The 20477-nt window shown below is 34.0% G+C and overlaps 1 protein-coding gene across 1 annotated transcript in view; it reads right to left on the reverse strand.

Moving 5' to 3' along the window:
* The window catches only part of SLC30A7 (solute carrier family 30 member 7), an 80859-nt gene that overhangs the window by 46624 nt on the left and 13758 nt on the right, over positions 1-20477 (reverse strand). The window contains exons 4-7 of the mRNA XM_082857629.1: positions 16218-16305; positions 15441-15567; positions 6476-6619; positions 2433-2483 (exon numbers count right to left, since the gene is read on the reverse strand). Of these exons, the coding sequence (XP_082713755.1) occupies positions 2433-2483; positions 6476-6619; positions 15441-15567; positions 16218-16305 (410 nt within the window). The remainder of the gene's footprint in view (positions 1-2432; positions 2484-6475; positions 6620-15440; positions 15568-16217; positions 16306-20477) is intronic.

Below are 20477 nucleotides of genomic sequence, written 5' to 3' on the forward strand. Positions count from 1 at the left end.
ACACTGTATCTTAAACAAACCTCAACCACATGTTGCTAGAAATAGAACATTCTTCAACAGCATCAACTACTCTATCTGAAAAGAAATATCTAATGTGTGAAACCATGTGTCTACTTTAGAAATACTTATTTTTCTTTTTTATTATTCAATAAGCAATTAAAGGTAACCCAATTATGTTTTAGGTATAAAACAGATTTATTTAAACTTGAAAACACTTTCTAATAATTTAAAAATGGACTATTAACAAGTTGTTAATTGAATCTTAATACACCTGAATTGAATCTTAACACACTCTATGAAAATATGCTTCAATCAATCTGCTAATGTGTAATTTTATATCATGTATTAATACCAAATGTAACTGATTCCTCAGTACCTAATATGCTTTTTCATTTGTACACAGCATTGACCTTTACAACAACTCTTCAAAAAGTTAACAGCTCTTTTTTCTGTAACAAAAAATATGTTACAAGCACACTTATGAAAAAAATATTCTATTTCTCTATGGTGTTTCATATAACAAAGAATTAAATAGGTTAATAAATTTTGGGACCACTTTAAGTTTTAAAATTAAAACTGGAGGAAGATACACATGGAAGTGGATTGAGGGTCCCTAACCTTCAAAACTCTTAAGTGATATGTGATTTTAAATTTTTATACATTCTTTAATCAATGTTTTGGTAGGACCAGAATTGAAAGCAGCTCTAAACACTGAAAAGGAAAAAGAAAAGAACAAAGGTTCTTGATTTTCCTTTGACTGGCAAGTCCCTGGCTACATCTTATTTGCTGACCTGAAAACTGGCTTTACTAGCAAATGTCATTAACTAACTAAGCCCTTCTTACTTTCCAGTAACTCTTTCAAGAAGAAAATCACTACAGAGAGAAATCTAAACTAATATGTTTAACTTATATAAAAATTAAAACCCTTAAAAGACTTGGTAGGATACTGATATTTTAACTACCCAAGAACCTACAAAGCCAGGGGTCATATTGAAAATGCAGCAAATAACTGAAAAATTCAGTAAAGTCAGTTTTTCATGTGTGAGTATCTATATAGAAAAGTTTTAGTACCTGGAAGTTATCCTAACCTTCAGCTTTCTACTGGGCTGCTTCAGCCACCATAAATTAATGGATACTCTGAAAATACAAGCTAATTTTCACAACAGCTTGTATAAAAGATAATTAGGAATGCAAATCTGACCTCCCTTCCCTCAACTTGTGATGATTTCCAAGACTAAAACTAAATTCTTATTATCAAGGCTAAATTTGTAGCACTGGATACAGATGCATTACATATGCATGATTACAAGCTATTTCAGCAAATGCTGTCCTAAAACAATTCTGTGTATTTCACAAATGGAAAACTAGTCACTACAAGACACATTTAAGCCTCCTGAAATAAGCTCTTCAGTATGGAGGAACATATTCACAGTGAAAAAATAAAAAGCAAGAACTATATCAAAGAATAGAGGAGAAAATAAAAATAAGTACAGTTGAAGTTGGATCACAAGCTAGTGAGAAAGTCAGACTGCAGTCAAAAGTTAATAAAGGCAGGAAAATGGGGAGCTGCAAATTAGGAACTGTGACAGTGAAGTTTATATGGAAATCCAGAGCCAAAGGTTGGTTCACATCCCAAAAAAGAAGCTACCATAGTTCATAGACAAGACTGATTTTCTCTAGCTTGTAAAATTCTGTAATATATCATTTTACATAATATGTAAGTCCTCTTTAGGTGTCATTTGATGCCTATGGTATGAGAAAGATCTCCCTTTGCATTATTTTTTTTTAAATATAATAGACTTTATTTTTGAGAGCAGTTTTAGGTTCACAGCAAAACTAAGTGGAAGATAGAGATCTCCCTTATGCACACTGTTCCAATTCAGGCATAACCTCCCTCATTGTCAAACTCCCCCACCAGAGTAGTACATTTGTTACAACTGACACATCATTATGACCCAAGTTCACAGTTTACATTAGGATTCACTCTTAGCTCTGTACATTATTTGAGTTTGGATGCATTACATTTTTAGCATTAAATTTTTCCACAACATAAATACATGTTGAATGTTATTCTTGGAAAAGTTATTTAATAATTCTACAAAGGCAATCATACTATTATTTATTACTAATATAGTTATTGCTAAATATTATGGTGTTACTAGAGTCACTGGCATGAGTATTTATTTAGATTTAAGCAGTATTGTTTCTGAATATTTTAATCTTCTTATTAAATCTGAGAAAACAGCCTAGTGACAGTTAAAAGAACATCTGCTAATATACCTAATAGTATATATTAAAAAATCGACTAGGAAGGCTAACATTTTAAACACAAATACTGTGTTAAAAACTTTTCTTAAAGGAAAACTTCAGATAGTTCAAAACTACGAAACCAGTTTCATAAAACTGAGAAATATACAAATTGCTTGTCATACCTTGTAAAATCTGTCTACTGGGTCCTGTTGTTTCTTTTAAGGAGGGGCCATCTGTAGAGAGTTAAGTTAAATTATTTTAAAACATGTCTTCATTCCTGATTCAATTTTTGCAACTCAGAGTACTTTTCATTCAAATGTATCGTGAAGGATGCATGACTATATAGCCACATCAGACCTACAAAATTATTTTTAAAATTTAATATGGTAATTAAATGAAGATAGACATAGGAAATTTCAAACTGCATCAACAGTACAGAGTATTTAGGAAATTATTATATTAAGCAATCTGGTAAAAAAAAAACAGTAAATAAAAACATTGAGTCTTCTAATATTCATAACATACCTTACAGAGCCTGCTGTACCAATTTTACAATTGAAAAATCCAGAAAAAATAAAACTACTACTTGATATTATAAGAAGACCAAGAAATGAAGCCAGGACGGCATCCAGGAAAACTGGACTATGGCAAACAGTTTCCCAATAACTTCTAGATGAACGTGGCAAGCTTTTCATACAGAAGAGATAAAAATACTTTTTCATATTGCCTTTATAATGACGAAATGAAAAAATACTGCAATTTTTATACTTGGAAGATTACTAATCAGCATTAACATCAAAGCAGAAAATACAGGTAAACAATGTAAAAGATCAGCAATGTTTGTTATGGGATCATCAAGTGGACTGACGAGCTTTCTGATCATGACTAACAGTCATGGTTCTTGGCCCACAGCACCAAAGAGTGGACACACCCTTGTTACTACATCTTTGATGGAACACCGTAACAATGCCAGAAGAAGTATAAAAGCATAAGGCTACACAATGACTTCTGTCTTAATATGGCACTGCTGCGTGGGGAGAAAGATGGAGGTACCTTGAAAATCCTGATAGTCAAAAGTGTTAACTCTTCTAAAAATGCAGCTCCTAATCAGAGCATGAGATTTCTGTCTATACATAGTTGGTCGAGATAAAGACAGTCTTTTTTTTTTCCTTTTCCATTATGGTTTATTATAAGATATTGAATACAGTTTCCTGTGCTATACAGTAAGACTTTATTGTTTATCTATTTTATATATAGTAGTTTGTATCTGCTAATCCCAAACTCCTAATTTATCCCTCTCCCACCCCCTTTCCCCTTTGGACCATAAGTCTGTTTTCTATGTCTGTAAGTCTATTTCTGTTTTGTAAATAAGTTCATTTGTGTCATATTTTAGATTCCACATATAAGTGATATCATATGGTATTTGTCTTTCTCTTTCTGACTTACTTCACTTAGTATGATAATCTCTAGGTCCATCCACATTGCTGCAAATGGCATTATTTCATTCCTTCTTATGGCTGAGTAGTATTCCATTGTGTATATATACCACATCTTTCTTATCTATTCATCTGTTGATGGACATTTAGGGTGCTTCCATGTCTTGGCTATTGTAAACAGTGCTGCTATGAACATTGGGGTGCATGTATCTTTTTGAATTAGAGTTTTCTCCAGATATATGCCCAGGAGTGGGACTACTGATCATACGTCAACTCTATTTCTAGTTTTTTAAGGAACCTTCATACTGTTTTCCACAGTGGCTGTACCAATTTACATTCCTGCCAACAATGCAGGAGGGCTCCCTTTTCTCCAAACCCTCTCCAGCATTTGTTATCTGTAGACTTTTTAATGATGGTCATTCTGAGTGGTGTGAGGTGATACCTCATTGTAGTTCTGATTTTCATTTCTCCAATAGTTAGCGATGTTGAGCATCTTTTCATGTGCCTATTGGCTAACTGTATGTCTTTGGAGAAATGTGTATTTAGGTTTTCTGCCCTTTTTTTAAATTGGGTTGTTTGTTTTTTTGTTATTGAGTTGTATGAGCTGTTTGTATATTTTGGAAATTAAACCCTTGTCGGTCTCATTGTTTGCAAATATTTTCTTCCAGTCTGTAGGTTGTTTTTTCATTTTGTTTATGGTTTCCTTTGCTGTGCAAAAGCTTATAAATTTGATTAGGTCCCATTTGTTTACTTTTGCTTTTATTTCTATTGCCTTGGGAGTCTGACCTAAGAAAACATTGGTACGATTTATGTCAGAGAACGTTTTGCCTGTGTTCTCTTCTAGGAGTTTTATAGTGTCATGTCTTATATTTAAGTCATAAAAATAACATTTGGTGATAGGTTATGTAATTTTTGGAACGTAATTCTGAAGGTGTTCAAAGAATTAAGTGAAACTGCTATAACAGAATTCCTTAAAGTTTCTTAGTATTGATACTTACATTATAAGGATGGAAAATAGGAACAGAATTGATGCCAAACCTGTTTTATGCTAATAAGTGTTACTTATCCATAAACTAGTTGAGGAAAAAAAGACTTCCAGTCATATCATTAAGATATGCATTTCAGGGACTTCCCTGGTGATGCAGTGGTTAAGAATCCGCCTGCCAATGCAGGGGACATGGGTTCGATAAGATATTGAATATATCTTATCAATATCTTGGGATCTGCCTGGTCTGGGAAGATCCCATATGCCATGGAGCAACTAAGCTCGTGTGCCACAACTACGAAGCCTGCACTCTAGAGCCTGCAAGCCCAACTACTAAGCCCACGTGCCACAACTACTGAAGCCCATGTGCCGAGAGCCCGTGCTCCACAACAAGAGAAGCCACCGCAATGAGAAGTCCGTGCACCGCAACGAAGAGTAGCCCCTGCTTGCCACAACTAGAGAAAGCCCGTGTGCAGCAATAAAGACCCAACACAGCCATATAAAATAAAAAAAGATATGTATTTCAAATAAAATGTTGCTTTATGTTTATATACATATCAAAAATCAAAACAGAATTATTTTCATTGACTTTATACTAGTAAACACTACAATAACTCCATCCAAAAGAAATGTTTAAATGTTGTCTTGTGTTCCTAAGAAATAAAATATTTTAATTTATATACATATTTTATTGCCAAGAAATATAAGAGATGGTCAACTAAGGACTTAAATATACTCCATTTTATAAAATTCTGGAAAGGAAGTGGAATAGAAATAAGAATTCGAGGAGAAACAGGATGCTGTAAAATTTATAACTGTTTATGCATTTTTGAATGGGTGACAGTGGGTCTCAAATCACTAAGGTATTTAGAGTCCACTGACTGGCTATATTCAAGAGTAATATGGAAGTTTCTTTCTAAAATATAATCTATAAGGTATCAGAAATTACATTCTTTGCAATTATTTAAACAAATTTTTTTAGAAATCATCTTAAAACTGTGAGCAATATACGGTTTTTCAAAATTATTTTGGGATGCATGTGAGCAAAAAACTTAGAAACGCAGGTTTTAAAGCATATCAGTGTAATAGTTACAAAAATATAGCAAATGTTAGAGACTGAAAAAATTAGGGGCTTAGTATTTAATCTATAAGGCCCATTTCATATTTTTAAATTGAAAGCTTTAGGATTTGGTCTGTGTGCCAAGTACAGACAATTTTTAAGCATATAATTTATTTAAAGATTAATAAAATGGTATCACCTAAGCAGCTTGTATCTATTAATCTATATTCTAAAATTTTGTGAATAAACTATTTAAATATAATTTTAAAATTCAATGTTAATTAAGTTGATAAATACCTTATAATTTAGTACCTAGTACTATATAAGTTAGCATATAAAGATGGAGGTAAATATCAGGTGATAGCTATCAAAATTACAAGAAAAATGTGAAAAATTGAAAACTGTCATATTTTTATAAGCCTATATATGGCACAAAAGGCCTCAGTATACTTCAAAAAAATCATTTGCTAAAATGCAATAGTTCCTCATTCACTGACACTCATTTAAAATAGTGGCATTTTATTATAATAAACTCACTGAAAAAAGCTACAATCACTGCCTATGCCAAGTTAATTTCATTATATACTAAAAATAAACTAGTCCAGGAAACCATTCAGTCTGACTCATTAGAAAGGAACTTGATTGCAATATTTTTAACAGATTATTTCAACTACAAAAATTAATCTACGCAATTTCTGTTTATTTAAAAAACTGTCCACTTGAAAGCATTTAGGCTGTACTCACCATGAGAATGAAAGTGTCCATGTCCATGAGCGTGATCATGGCTATGTGCAGCACCATGTTTCAATTCATGACTATGGCAATGATCTCCATGGCCATGTGCCTGATCCAGAGCACCGTTAAAGAGGGAATGACTGTGTCCATGGCCTAAAAACAAAGAGTGTTAGAACAAAAGTTATGTAAAAATATATTATTTAATGGTTACAATAATACTGACATTAGTGAAAAGAATTGGCTCTAAAACCAGATTCGATTTACTTGTAGAAAGTGCTACAGATTCATTAAAACAATACTGTATAGTATTGTATAGTATAAAGTACAGGAAGGAAATAAAAGCATGGAAGGAAGTAGATTTTCATCTCCAGTAGACTTTACTGGAGATGAAAATAAGTGAGAAGTACACAAATATTTAAAGAGATTAGACAATGTTGTTCATTCATTCATTTGGAACACATTATGTTACAGCATCATTCTAGGCACTAGGGATAAAGCAGTGAACAATACAGACAAAATCTTGGCCAAAACTTTGCCAAGTACTATTATACATACTAACAAAGATAAAACAATGCATGCATATGGTCACATTAAGACAGAGGCAGGGAAGCAGCTGCATTTGGTAAAAGGATCAGTAAAATTAAAGCAGGTAGAATCCTTAGGGGAAAAAAAGCACAAAACAGTGGGGAATCATTTCTCCATAGCAGACCTAAAAACTACTAAACCATCATAGAAACATCTTCTACAAACTATTCCAAAGCATAGAAAAAGACTGGATGTTACCTAATTCAAAAATATCACTTATATTTACAAAAATCCTAAATACCAGAAAATCAAATTCAGCATTGCATTACATGAAAAATCATGAATAATGGGGAAATCAACTTCCAGAATGGTGGACAGAGGATGTGGGCAAACTAGCTCTCCTTAAACAACAAAAATATGTGAAACACAACTAAAAAATTTCAGAACTCTGACAATTAACCAAAACCACAAAAGGAACTGAAAATCATCTACCCAAGAAACTACCAAACCTCAGTAAGATAGCAGGGTCTTGATGTTTTAACTTGGGGCTATGCCATTCCACTTCCTGCCTCAGCTCAGTTGAGAACAGCCAAAAGCCAGCAGCTGTGCAGACAGTGGAGAGATCTGATTTCTTCTGAAGCACTGTTAAAAGCACCATGTCCAGAGCACAGTCAATATTTTGTCCAAACTTTCAGTTCCCTGAAAAAAATCTCTATTCTCAATGTGATAATTATCAGACTCAGAGTTCAGCTTTGAGAATTCAATAGCCATACACTGCAGGAAATGAATTAATCCAAGGATGTCATACAACAGAAAAAAAAAACTACAATAATATCAGCAACAACAAACTCTGAGAGGGTGAAGTAATCTGATATCAGTGTCATTTTAATATAAAAGGTCCAGTTTTCAACAAAAAAATTATAAGACATGGAAAAAAAGAAGCAAGTATGCCATATATACAGGAGAAAAACCAGCCAAGAGAAAATATTCCTGAAGGGTACTCAGATTTTGAACTTAATAAACAAAAACTTTAGATCAGCTCTTATAAATATGATCAAAGAACTAAAGGAAACCATGTCTAAAGGATGAAAGTATAATAATGATGACTCATCAAGTAGAGAAAATTAACAAAGAAACAGAAATTATCTATCTATTAGAAAACCAAACAGAGGACTTCCCTGGTGGTGCAGTGGTTAAGAATCCACCAGCTGATGCAGGGGACACAGGTTCGAGCCCTGGTCCAGGAAGATCCCACATGCCACGGAGCAACTAAGCCCACGTGCCACAACTATTGAAGCCTGCATGCCTAGAGCCCGTACTTCGCAACAAGAGAAGCCACCACCATGAGAAGCCCGCGCACCGCAACAGAGTAGCCCCCGCTCGCCACAACTAGAGAAAGCCCGTGTGCAGCAACGAAGACCCAACACGGCCAAAAGTAAATAAATAAAATAAAATTTTAAAAAAAGAAAAGAAAAGAAAAGAAAACCAAACAGAAACCCTGGAGTTAAAAAAAATAATAACTAAAATAAAATATCCACTTTAGAAGGGCTCAACCACAGATCTGGGCTGCAACAACAGCAAACTTGAAGATGGATCAATAGAGATTATCCACTCTGAAAAGCAGGGAAAGAAAAGAAAATCAAGAAAAATGAACCTTAGAGACCTGTGAAAACATCAAGTGTACCAATTAAGTATAAAGGGAGTCTCAAAGAGAGAAGAGAAAGAAAAAGAGATAGAAAAAGTATCTGAAGAAATAATGGCTGGAAACTCCCCGAATTTGATGAAAAATATTATCTACACATTCAAGAAGCTCAGAAACTCCAAGTAGAATAAACTCAAATACAGCCATATCTAAAGACATTGCAGTCAAATGGATGAACATCAAAAAGAAATCTTGAAAATTGAATAGCAAGATAAAAATGACTTATCACATACAAGGGAACTTGAACAAGATGAAATGCTGACTTCACCACAAAATCATGGAGGCCAAAAGACAATAGGATGACAAAACTAAAATAAAAAAAGACTCAACCAAGAATTCTAAATTCAACTAAAGTCTCCTTTAAATATAAAGGAAAAATTAGACATTTCCACATAAACTGAAGTATTCCCTACAAATGAAATGAAAGGACACTTAAACAGTAACTCAAATCCACTCAAAAAAATAAAGAACACCAGTAAAGGTAATTACAAAAGAGAGGATAAACGTATTTTTTTATTTGTAACTTGTTTCTTCTCCTATACATTTTATTGGGTTGGCCAAAAAGTTCGTTCAGGTTTGTCCGTAACATCTTACAGAAAAACCCGAATAGACTTTTTGGCCAGCCCAATAAAAGACAACTGCATAAAGCAATAATTATAAAACTGTATCAATGGGCTTAAAACATAAAACGTGTAATTCATCTGACAATAATAGTACAAAGAAGAGCGGTGGGAATCAAGGTATATCAAAGTTTTTGTGTATTATTAAATTACTATTAATCTGAATTATTAAGTTACTATTAATCTGTTTTAAGTTAAGATGATACTTGTAATCCCCAGGGCAACAGTTAAGAAAATAACTAAAAAATATACAGTAAAAGAAAGAAGAGAATTAAAAAGGTACACTAAAAAATATCTATTTAATTTAAAAGACAAGAATCGAAGAACAGAGTAACAAAAAGGACAAAAGATACAGACAACAAATATTAAAATGGCAGATGTAAATCCTATCTTAGTAGTAATTACATGAAATGTAAATTTTTAAAAAACCCCAATCAAAAGGCAGAGGTTGTCAGAATGGATTTAAAAAAAAATGATCCAGCTGTATTCTGTCAGCAAATTCTAGATTCAAAGACACAAATAAGTTGCAAGTAAAAGGACAGAAAGGGGCTTCCCTGGTGGCACAGTGGTTGAGGGTCTGCCTGCCGATGCAGGGGACGCGGGTTTGTGCCCCGGTCCGGGAAGATCCCACATGCCGCGGAGCGGCTGGGCCCGTGAGCCATGGCCGCTGAGCCTGCGCGTCCACAGCCTGTGTTCCGCAACGGGAGAGGCTGCAACAGTGAGAGGCCCTCGTACCGCAAAAAAAAAAAAAAAAAAAGGACAGAAAGAAAAGTATACCAATACCATGCATTATGGCGTGCGTGTGCCATAATGGCTATTAATACAATAAGCTAGAATTTATTGTGAGAGAAAAAGAACATCTTATATAACAAGTTCAACCCCTCTGGAAGATATCCCACGGTTATAGAAATATATGAACTGAACAACATACCTCCAAAATACATAAAGCAAAAACTAAAAAAATTAACTGGGAAAATAAACAACAATAATAGTTGAAGACTTCAATACCCTACTTTCAATAATGGGTAGATAACTAGGCAGAAGCTCAACAAGGAAATGGAAGATTGAGCAACTATGAACAAATCAGACTTAACAGACAGCTACAGAACACCCCACCTAATAGCAGAATACATACTCTTCTCACATGCACAAGGAAGAGTCTCCAGGAGAGACCAAGTGCTAGGTCATAAAACAAGACTCAACAAAACTTTTAAAATTTGAAATGATAAAAAGTATGTCATCTGATCACAATGAAATTAAATCAGAAATCAACAACAGAAGAAAATTAGGGAAATTCACAAATATGAAAAAAATCAAAAAACACACCCCTGAATAACTAATGGATCAAAGAAGAAATCAGAAGGGAAATTTAAAAATACTTTGAGATGAACAAAAATGAAAACATGACATACCCAAACTTACATTATAGCAATGCTTAGAAAAAAATGTTTAGTTATTATGCCTGTGCTAAAAAAAAAAAAAATCAAATCAATAATCTAATCTTCCACCTTAAAAATATTAGAAAAAGAAGAAAAAAATTAAACCCAAAAGCAAGGAGAAGAAAGTGCGTAATAAATATTACAGCAGAAATAAAATGAAATGAAGACAAGAAAATCAATGGAGAAAAACCAACAAAACCAAAGGGAAAAATAACTAGACTGACCAAGAAAAAAAAAGAGAGAAGGCATAAATTGCTAAAATCACTGCTGATCTTATGAGAAAAAAAAGGCACACTTTTAAATACATATCTATAAACAATAATAAGTTATTTAGATGAAATGGACAAATTCCTAGAAACACACAAACTGCTGAAACTGACTCAATAGGAAACAGAAATCATAATAGACCTATAACAAGCAAAAAAACTGAATAATTTTAGAACTGCCAACAAAGAAAAGCCCAGGATTCACAAGTGAATTCTGCCAAACATTTAAAAAGTACCGCTACTTCACAAACTCTCCCCTACCTATGTCCTCCAAATAACAGAAGAGAAAGGAACATTTCCCAACTCATTATATAAGGCCAGTATTACCCTGATACCAACACCAGCCAAAGATATCAAAAGAAAACTACAGACAAATATCCCTTAAGAATATAAACACGAAAGTCCTCAACAAAATGCTAGCAAATCAAATCTAGCAATATGTCAAAAGGATTATAAACCATGGCCAAATGGGATTTATCCTAAGAATGCAAAGGTGCTTTAATATCTGAAAATCAAGCAATGTAATATACCATATTAATAGAATAAAGGGTAAAACCCAACTGATCATCTTCAAAAATAAAGAAAAAAATCACTAATAAAATCCAATACCCTTTCATGATGAAAACGCCCAGTAAACTAGGAATAAAAAGAAAACTTCCTCAATCTAAAGGGCATTTCTGAAAAACCCAGAGCTAACACAGCTAAAATCATCTTTAATAAAGAAAGATTGAATGCTTTCACCCTAAAATCAGGAAAAAGAAAAGAATATCCATTCTCACTACTTCTATTTAACACTGTAGGATCTGGCCAGGGCATTTAGACAAGTTATAAAAAAAGGCATTCAGATTGGCATTCATCTGGGCCTTCAGCAAGTCACAGTAGTAACATCAAAGATCACTGATCACAGATCATCATAACAAACATAATAATAATGAAAAAGGTTGATATATTGCAAGAATTACCAAAATGAGACACAGAGACATGAAGTAAGCAAATGGTGTTGGAAAAATAGTGCTGATAGGTTTGATGCAAGGTTGCCACAAACCTTCAATTTGTAAAAAAATGCAAAATCTGCAAAGCTCAATAAAATAAGGTATGCTTGTATTTAGAAAATTCTAAAGAATCCACCAAAAACCTGTTAGAATAATGAGCTATTTCAGCAATGTGGCAGGACACAATATCAATATACAAAAATGAGCTGTATCCCTTATCCCATTTTGCAATCCAAAGAAAACAATCCCACTGATAATGGCAGGCAAAAAAAAAGAAGCCCTACAAGTAAAGTTAACAAAAGAAGTGTGAGACTTGTACCCTAACAACTACAAAACACTGTTGCAAGAAACCAAAGAAGTTACAAATAAATGGAAAGGCATCCCATGTTCATGGATCAGGAGACTTAACATTGTTAAGATGACAATAATTCCCAAATTGACCTACAGATTCAGTACAATTCCTATCAAAACCCCAGCTGCCTTTTTTTGGGGCAGAAATTGACAAACTGATCCTAAAATTTACATGGAAATGCAAGAAGAGACCCAGAGTAGCCAAAACAACCTTAAAAAAGAATAAAGTTGGACAATTCACATGTTCCAATTTCAAAATGTACCCAAAAGCTACCTTAATCAAGACTGTGTGGTTCTAGCCCTAAGGACAGACATATAGATCCATGAAACAGAATTGAGAGTCCAGAAGTAAACTCTCAATTGATTGTTGACAAGGGTGCCAAGACAATTCAACAAAGAAAAACAATCTTTTAGCGAATTCTATTGAGAAAAGCAGACATTTATATACAAGAAAATGACATTGGACCCAGACGTCAGACCATACACAAAATTAACACAAAATGGATCGCAGACCTAAATTTTAACCCCCAAATTTAAGGACGGCTCCTCATGAGAAAATCTATCAATGTAATTACTAATTTTAAATTAACTAAAGCTGGAAAAAAAATGATTACTTCAATAGACGCAGAAAAAAAAGAAATAGGGCTTCCCTGGTGGCGCAGTGGTTGAGAGTCCGCCTGCCGATGCAGAGGACATGGGTTCGTGCTCAGGTCCGGGAAGATCCCACATGCCGCGGAGCGGCTGGGCCCGTGAGCCATGGCCGCTGAGCCTGTGCATCCGGAGCCTGTGCTCCACAACGGGAGAGGCCACAACAGTGAGAGGCCCGCGTACCGCAAAAAAAAAAAAAAAAGAAAAGAAAAAAAAAGAAATATCCTTAACTTGATAAACCAGTTTTATCAGAAACAGACCACAAACGTCAGACCCAATGGTAAAACTTTAGTAGCGTTCTTTTATTAAAGCAATGGTTCTGAACCTTTACTGCACACTAAAGTTGACTGGAGAGTTTCAAAACATGCTGATGTTTGGGTCTCTTCCTCCAGAGATTCTGATGTAAATATTCTGGGATTAAACCTGGGCATCAACATTTCTTTAAAAGCTACCCAGGTGATTATCCAGGTTGACACAATGATATAAACTATAAGTATTTCTAATGAACATTGTTCTAGAGGTCCTGGCTATGTAATTAAGACAAGCAGGAATAATTGTTTTCATTCTTAATAGTGAGAAAAACTTTTCAAATACCTAAAAATGAACCAAATGAAAAATATAAAGATCTTTATTAAAGTGCCTAAGACAATTTAATAAAGGACTCAAAATATAAGATGTTAATTCTCCGCAATAAACATAAAGACAATGCATTCCCAATCAAATCCCAAAAAGATTTTTCATAAAACTTGACTAGCTTATGAAAAATACCAAATGAGCAAGACAGGCCCAAACAACTTTGGAGGGAAAAAAAAGAGAGAGAGAGACAGATGGGATTAACCCTACCAGATATTAAAACATAAAGTTTACAGCAATTATTCCAGTATGATAGTGGGGTGGCCAAAATAAACAGGCCAGATCTGATACATAAAGCAATTTAATATAGGGTAAAAGTGTCCTTTTATATCAATGATGTAAAGAGCAGATTAATAAATGGTGCTTAGAAAACTGCTTATTCATTCACACCGAGAAAAAAAAGTCCTAACTCACCCCATCACAAAAATAAATTACATACAGATGAAGGACCAAAGTAGATGGGAAAAAACCATAAAACCAAAGTTTTCACAGTATTAAATAATAAGAGAATACGTTTATGACCCAGGGACAGAAAATTCCTTAAACAAAGCAGAAAACATACCACAAAATATATGACAGAAAAACTAGACTATACCCAAATTAAAAACCCCTATATAAAAGCTTAAATAGACAAGCCATAGACTAGGAAAAGATATTTGCAACACATAAAACAAAGAATTAATATACAAAATATATTAAAAATGCTTGTAAGGGGATTAACAATAAGAAAAACAGGCAAAAAAAAAAAAAAAGGGGGAACAATTCCAGAAAAGGAAAAAATCTGAATGGCCTAAAAACATACAGAAAGATTTTCAACCACACTACTAGGCAAAGAAATACCAAATAAAATGATACCATTTTTATCAAAATATCACCAAAATGGTTTTAAACCCATAATATTAAGTTTTGATATGGGTGACAGAATACTAGTACTTGAATTTTTTGCTGGGGTAAAAGGGAATGAGTCATTTGGAGGGCAAATTGCTAACATCTATTGAAACTAAAAACTAGATATCCTGTGTTCCAGCAATTTTACTCATATTCCAGCAGACTGCAATTCAAAGAACTTTCTGTGATGATGGAAATCTTCTACATTTGCTGTCCAAATGGTAGCCCTGTGTGACTACTGAGCACTTGAAATGTAATTAGTATAACTGAGGAACTGAATTCTTAATTTTATTAAATTTAATTAACCATAATGTAAACTTAAATAGTCACATGTGACTAATGACTACTGTATAGGATAGCACAGCTTTGGAAAAACACTTGCATGTGTTCACAAGGAGATGCTTCATATGGAACTGCGAAAAACAAGAAACGACTTAAATCCATAGAAGACTGGTTAAATAAACCATGGTAACCCACACCATGGAGTTTTGTGTTTCTGTTAACAAGAGAAGGTACACTGATGGATACCAGGTGGAAGGATGTCAAAGACAGATTGTATGATAAATTTCATACCCCCATACACTGTAACTTTTTAGTAACTAGATTTGTACTGTGGTTTTGATATTTGTTTGTTTTATATAAATGATATCATACTAAACAGATAAGCTACAGAGGTCTGGAAGTATCCACACTAAGCTGATAACATGTACAACTCTGAGAAGCCACTAAGAGGGAGGGACATGGAGAAGCGGGACGGATTGTTCAGGAAGACATTAATATGAGTCTATTAACATATTACTTTCTTTATTAAAAGTCAGTATAGTAAGTTAAACTTTAAAAATTATCAATTTTCAAAAGTGACTATGACAGAAACCAGAAATGAAGAAACAAAGGGTTCTAACCATCATACCAGAGCCATGAGAATGTCCATGACCTCCATGCTTGAAAACAAATATTCCTACTAGGTTTACCAAAAATCCAAGAATTGAAACAAGAAGCAGTCTCTCATGGTGTACATCTGGAGGGGCTAATGCTCTCTAGAAAATACAGAATACAAACAAATTGCATTGATATAATTTCTGACTGATCAACTGGTAAATTTTTAAAAATTTTTAGTTATTTTCAGAATTAAAATCACTCCAAAATTATCTGCCAAAACAGTTAATAAAAATAAAACCATTGCTCACATACTGTAGAAAAGGTAACAGTTACTATTCTTAAATAAATACATTTAAAAGCATGAACATTTGGACTAAAACCATCCTTCTTCAGAATCTTAAAATACTGTCATTAATTTTCAGTTGATTAATCTTTAAATTTTCTCTTTACTTGTTTTAATATACAAAACATTCAAGATTCATTGGCAAAATCCTCACATTCTATCTTAAGAACTCTTCCAACAGACCTCACTACAGGGACTGTGTGTTTACTTTTCATAAAGTGTCAACACTTCATTCACAGCTTGTAAAGCACTATTATTTGTTTTCAATTTGAAGTAGTTTCACATATAATTTTTTCAATTACTTTATAAGTTCCTCCTGTACACACATAATATTTTATCTAATCCAAGACTGGCCTCAATAAATAATGATAGTGTGAAAAATAGCTCTATTACAAGTATCTTTAGTTAGTAAATATTTTCATTATAGAAACATAATTTACTGACTCTAATTATTATCTACTATACCTCAACTCCTTCTGAGAAAATAAAAAAAGCAGTGAAGATCAAAAACAGGCCGTTGACAAAACCAGCCAGAACTTCCGCTCTAACATACCTAAAGAAGAGCAAACAACTGAATTAAGTTAGTTCTTAAAAATCAAATCACAGATTCATATATTCAGAGGTCCTAAACCATACTATATGGTTATAAGCAGCCAACAAAGTCCCAGTGTTTATAGTATGTTTTATTGTACATATAGCATAAAATTGAGAAAATAAATTTATTATGAGTTATATTTAACAGCAGAATGCCATAAAATATATAGATTTCTACAAAAGACATTTTTAGAGTAAGTAGGTTTAGACAGACCTTTCACAGAAATATAAATCTCAAGCTGCCAGTGGAGAAGGAAGGACAGGACCAGATAAGTGGGCAAAGAAGGAAGGATACAAAGATAAAAAGTAGAAGAAGAGACCTTGAAAAAGGGGTTCTTATAACTTGTTAATTCCTTCTTTTCTAAGAACTCCTTATGCTTTCTGCTTTGTACCTTTCAGCTTTCAAATCTTTGGCAAGGGGAGCTTTGACTGAAGGAAAACATAATTATTTCTGAATTATCCCAGAGACAACTTGAGATTTATATTTCTATCACTCTTCTTCTAAGATTAATAAATTTAACAAAAACTTTTCAATTACCTACTTTTAGAATCAATTCTAGCTTCACATAATTCTAATTAAACTATTTTTAAAATACCTCTCTTTTTCTCCATGGGCTTCTGAAGCTTTCTGCTTCCTACCTGTGTGAAGCATTGGGGAAAGATTTTATTTTTCCATGAGGTATATTTGGCTTAGTTAAAGTCATTAAAACAACTTTAACTTGGCAGTTTTACATGTTCAGACATTATTTAAAGGGTGCTGACAGCAATTAATGACTCTGGTTCTTGAACAATGTAACAGGAGCATCAAAAAGCTAGACTTCCTAGCTTTCTATGTTAATTTCTAGATAATACAATTTTCACTGCAAAAAATATTTTTAAAGAGAAAAAACTCTTTAAAATATACTCCATATGGTTATGTTGAAGCTTGTCTGTTAAGTACATTCCAACATAGTGTATATTTCTACACTCAGAAATACTGCATATGTCTACCTTCTAATACATATATGTGAATTAAATTAATATCTTATTTGTCAAAGCAAACACTTTTTTTTCATTAAATTCAAAGAATTCACTGCCTGCTTTCCACAATCCACACTTAGGAATTTATCTAATATATCAACAGCGTTACTGTCCAAGAAATAAAAAACACTTTCTTTTAACCCACCCTTCTAATCCCATAGCTAATGCTTGATGGAAAGCCTTTTGTCCTTGAGTTCCATTAGATTTCAAGATCAAAGGCAGGAGTATTTTTCAGGCACCTTTTTGTCCCTAATGCTTAGCTTAGTAGGTGCTCCATAAATTCTGATAAATTGTTGGGCTAAAGTGATTTTAATTAGGTTTAATATATTTGCTAAAGTTGACTGCAGGATTAAAATGAAAAACTTGTGAAATCTAGACACACTTGCTTTTCCAAACACACTGTGTTTACCTGAACAGACTGAGTCTTGGAATTAAAACATACGATTCATGAATGTGCTATTGCCTATTTAGTATGATGGTATGTGGATTCTTTAGCCAGGGAGAAAAAGATACAAATATATGTACATATGTATATAAGCATGCACATATGCATCTATCTACCTATCAGATATGTATTACTTTTTTTTTTTTTTTTTTTTTGCGGTACACGGGCCTCTCACTGTTGTGGCCACTCCCGTTGCAGAGCACAGGCTCCGGACGCACAGGATCAGCGGCCATGGCTCACGGGCCCAGCCACTCTGCGGCATGTGGGATCCTCCCGGACTGGGGCACGAACCCGCGTCCCCTGCATCGGCAGGCGGACTCCCAACCACTGCGCCACCAGGGAAGCCCCAGATATGTATTACTTTTATTCTAGCTTTGCTATTTCAAAATTAGGAGTGTGACAATACACAGAGATGACTTTACATAAAAAAAATACTGAAAAGTTTTTGCTGCCTTTCAGATTCTGCCTATGGTTTCTACTATTGCAGTCAGCCTGCTATTCTGATCATACTGAATTAGGGGTTTGGGGATTCATCACTGGCTTAGCCTACTCAGTGTAATTCTGTTATACCGGCACCTACATTTACTGCTGCTACTTACTACTATAGCAATTACTAATAGTTTCAAATGTTACATCAGCTTTTTTCCCCTAATTTTTCCCTTCTCAAAAGAAAAAAAAGCAAATAAGGAGAGGACAGGATAAACAAATTTTAAAATGTCAAGAATATTACTCTCGTATATTTTAGTTAAAGTTGAATCAGTAAAACCTGCTATGGTACTGAAGGTATTCAAAGCTATTTATAAAAACTATCTTATACCAGGAGATTATGCATTCTAAATAGAAAACAATAGATACCCTAAGAATTAAGGAATTGAGGAGAATTCTTATAGTTAGTTACTGTCTATCCAAGAAGATTGCTTAATAAGATACTCTAATTAGATATTTTTATGTAAAATATGTATGAATTACTAATTTTCCAACACAAAATTATAACTTCACATACAACCTTTAGTAATTCAAAATATACTTAAGAGTCTTTTGATTATACAATGCCATGGAATAGGTTCTTTTCTGAGCTTTTGAGCTGTTTGGATTTATAAATAAACAGGATCTCTTGCTCTATAAATATAACATAATACTATTTTTTGTCTCACTTTTTATAATGTTACAAGTAATCATACCACTTGGGTTATACCCCAAATCAGCAAGTCCTGTCACAGAATTTCACATATCTCTCTTTTAGCACTTGTCACACAATGTATAGTTATCATAGGATTTTTACAGAACTGTTTCCCCATCAGACCACAAGTTCCTCCAAGGCAGACGTCATATCTTATTCATTTTTATATCATTACAAGTAGCAAAGTATTCAAATCATATTGGGCCCTCGATAAACATCTGAAGAGAACAAGAGCACGTGCAAGAAGCAGAGAGTGTGTAATTACTCAAGAACAAAGCTAGCTAGAAAGCAAAGCTAGAAAGAAAGAGGAAGTAGTGGGGGAGCACCATTAGAAGAGAGAACCAGGGGCACAAGAAACAGTGCATGTAAGAGGGTGGATGTGAACGGAAGAGAGAGAATGAGAGGAACTGCACAGGAAAGAAAGTGCACAGGCAAGGAGAATCAGGGAAAGAAAGAAAGAGAGCCTGGGAAAGGGAGAGGAAAAAAAAAAACAACAACTACAGCTGAAGAGGTTAAGGGGTGGGGAAGATGGGATGAGAAAGAGTCTTAGCCATACAGTGCTACAGCATAGAGGAAGAGTAGGAGAAAGCAAAGAATAAGAGAAAAGAAGAGAGGGAGGGAGAAAGGGAGAATGGAGAGTAGAAGGGAGAGGGAGAGAAAAAGACCATGAGCACAGACCCAAGTAACTAGAAAGAAAGAATCGGAAAGGAGAGAAGGGAGTTTAGAAGTAAAAGGGAGAGAATGAGTATGAGTATGGGGAGACAAATGAGAGATGGAGTGAAAACAGGAAAGACAGCAAAGAAAGGAGGCAGTGCAAGACAGCACTCACAAGGGAAAGCAAGGGGAGGGGAAGAGACAGGGCAATAGTCAATAAGTAAGCAGGTGAGAGGGGGGAGCAGGAACGAGAAAGTGGGTGGGAGAGAGAAAGAGAAAGAGGATATTAGTTCTGAGCGCTACTTATTTACACATAAATATAATTACATTGTAAAACAGTCTATGAGCTCAAAAAAAGAGAAAACACTCAGGCAGAGTAAATCAAATAATGGAAACTCCATTGCTGCCCCCAATCAGAGATGGCAGAAAGCAAACTCTGCCTCTAACGTTACTAGGCTCAGAAGTGAGACCAGCCCCTTCGGCATAAAAACACTTTCCAAATATTTAGTTAATTGTACATATTCAGCAAAAGTAGGGGAAGTACTTTACATAAAAGCAGAGCTGAAGACAATAAGTAAACAAAATATCAACCAAAAAAGAAAACTAAAGAAACATGACCATTTTCATATACTGAATCTTTTTCCTCTTTCTTCAAAAAAAAAACAAAACCAAAAAAATAGATTAAGAGTTGAGAAATTTCCCTATCTAGTAACAATCTCACCTGAAAATTTCTGGTAAAATCAAGATGCAAGAGAACTCAGATGCAAAAAAAAAAAGTACACATTGTAGATTCCAATTATATATTGTCCAAAAACAGGCAAAAGTCACAATG

This window comes from Leucopleurus acutus (assembly GCF_964270905.1).
Source record: "Leucopleurus acutus genome assembly, chromosome: 2".
Lineage (NCBI taxonomy): Eukaryota > Metazoa > Chordata > Mammalia > Artiodactyla > Delphinidae > Leucopleurus > Leucopleurus acutus.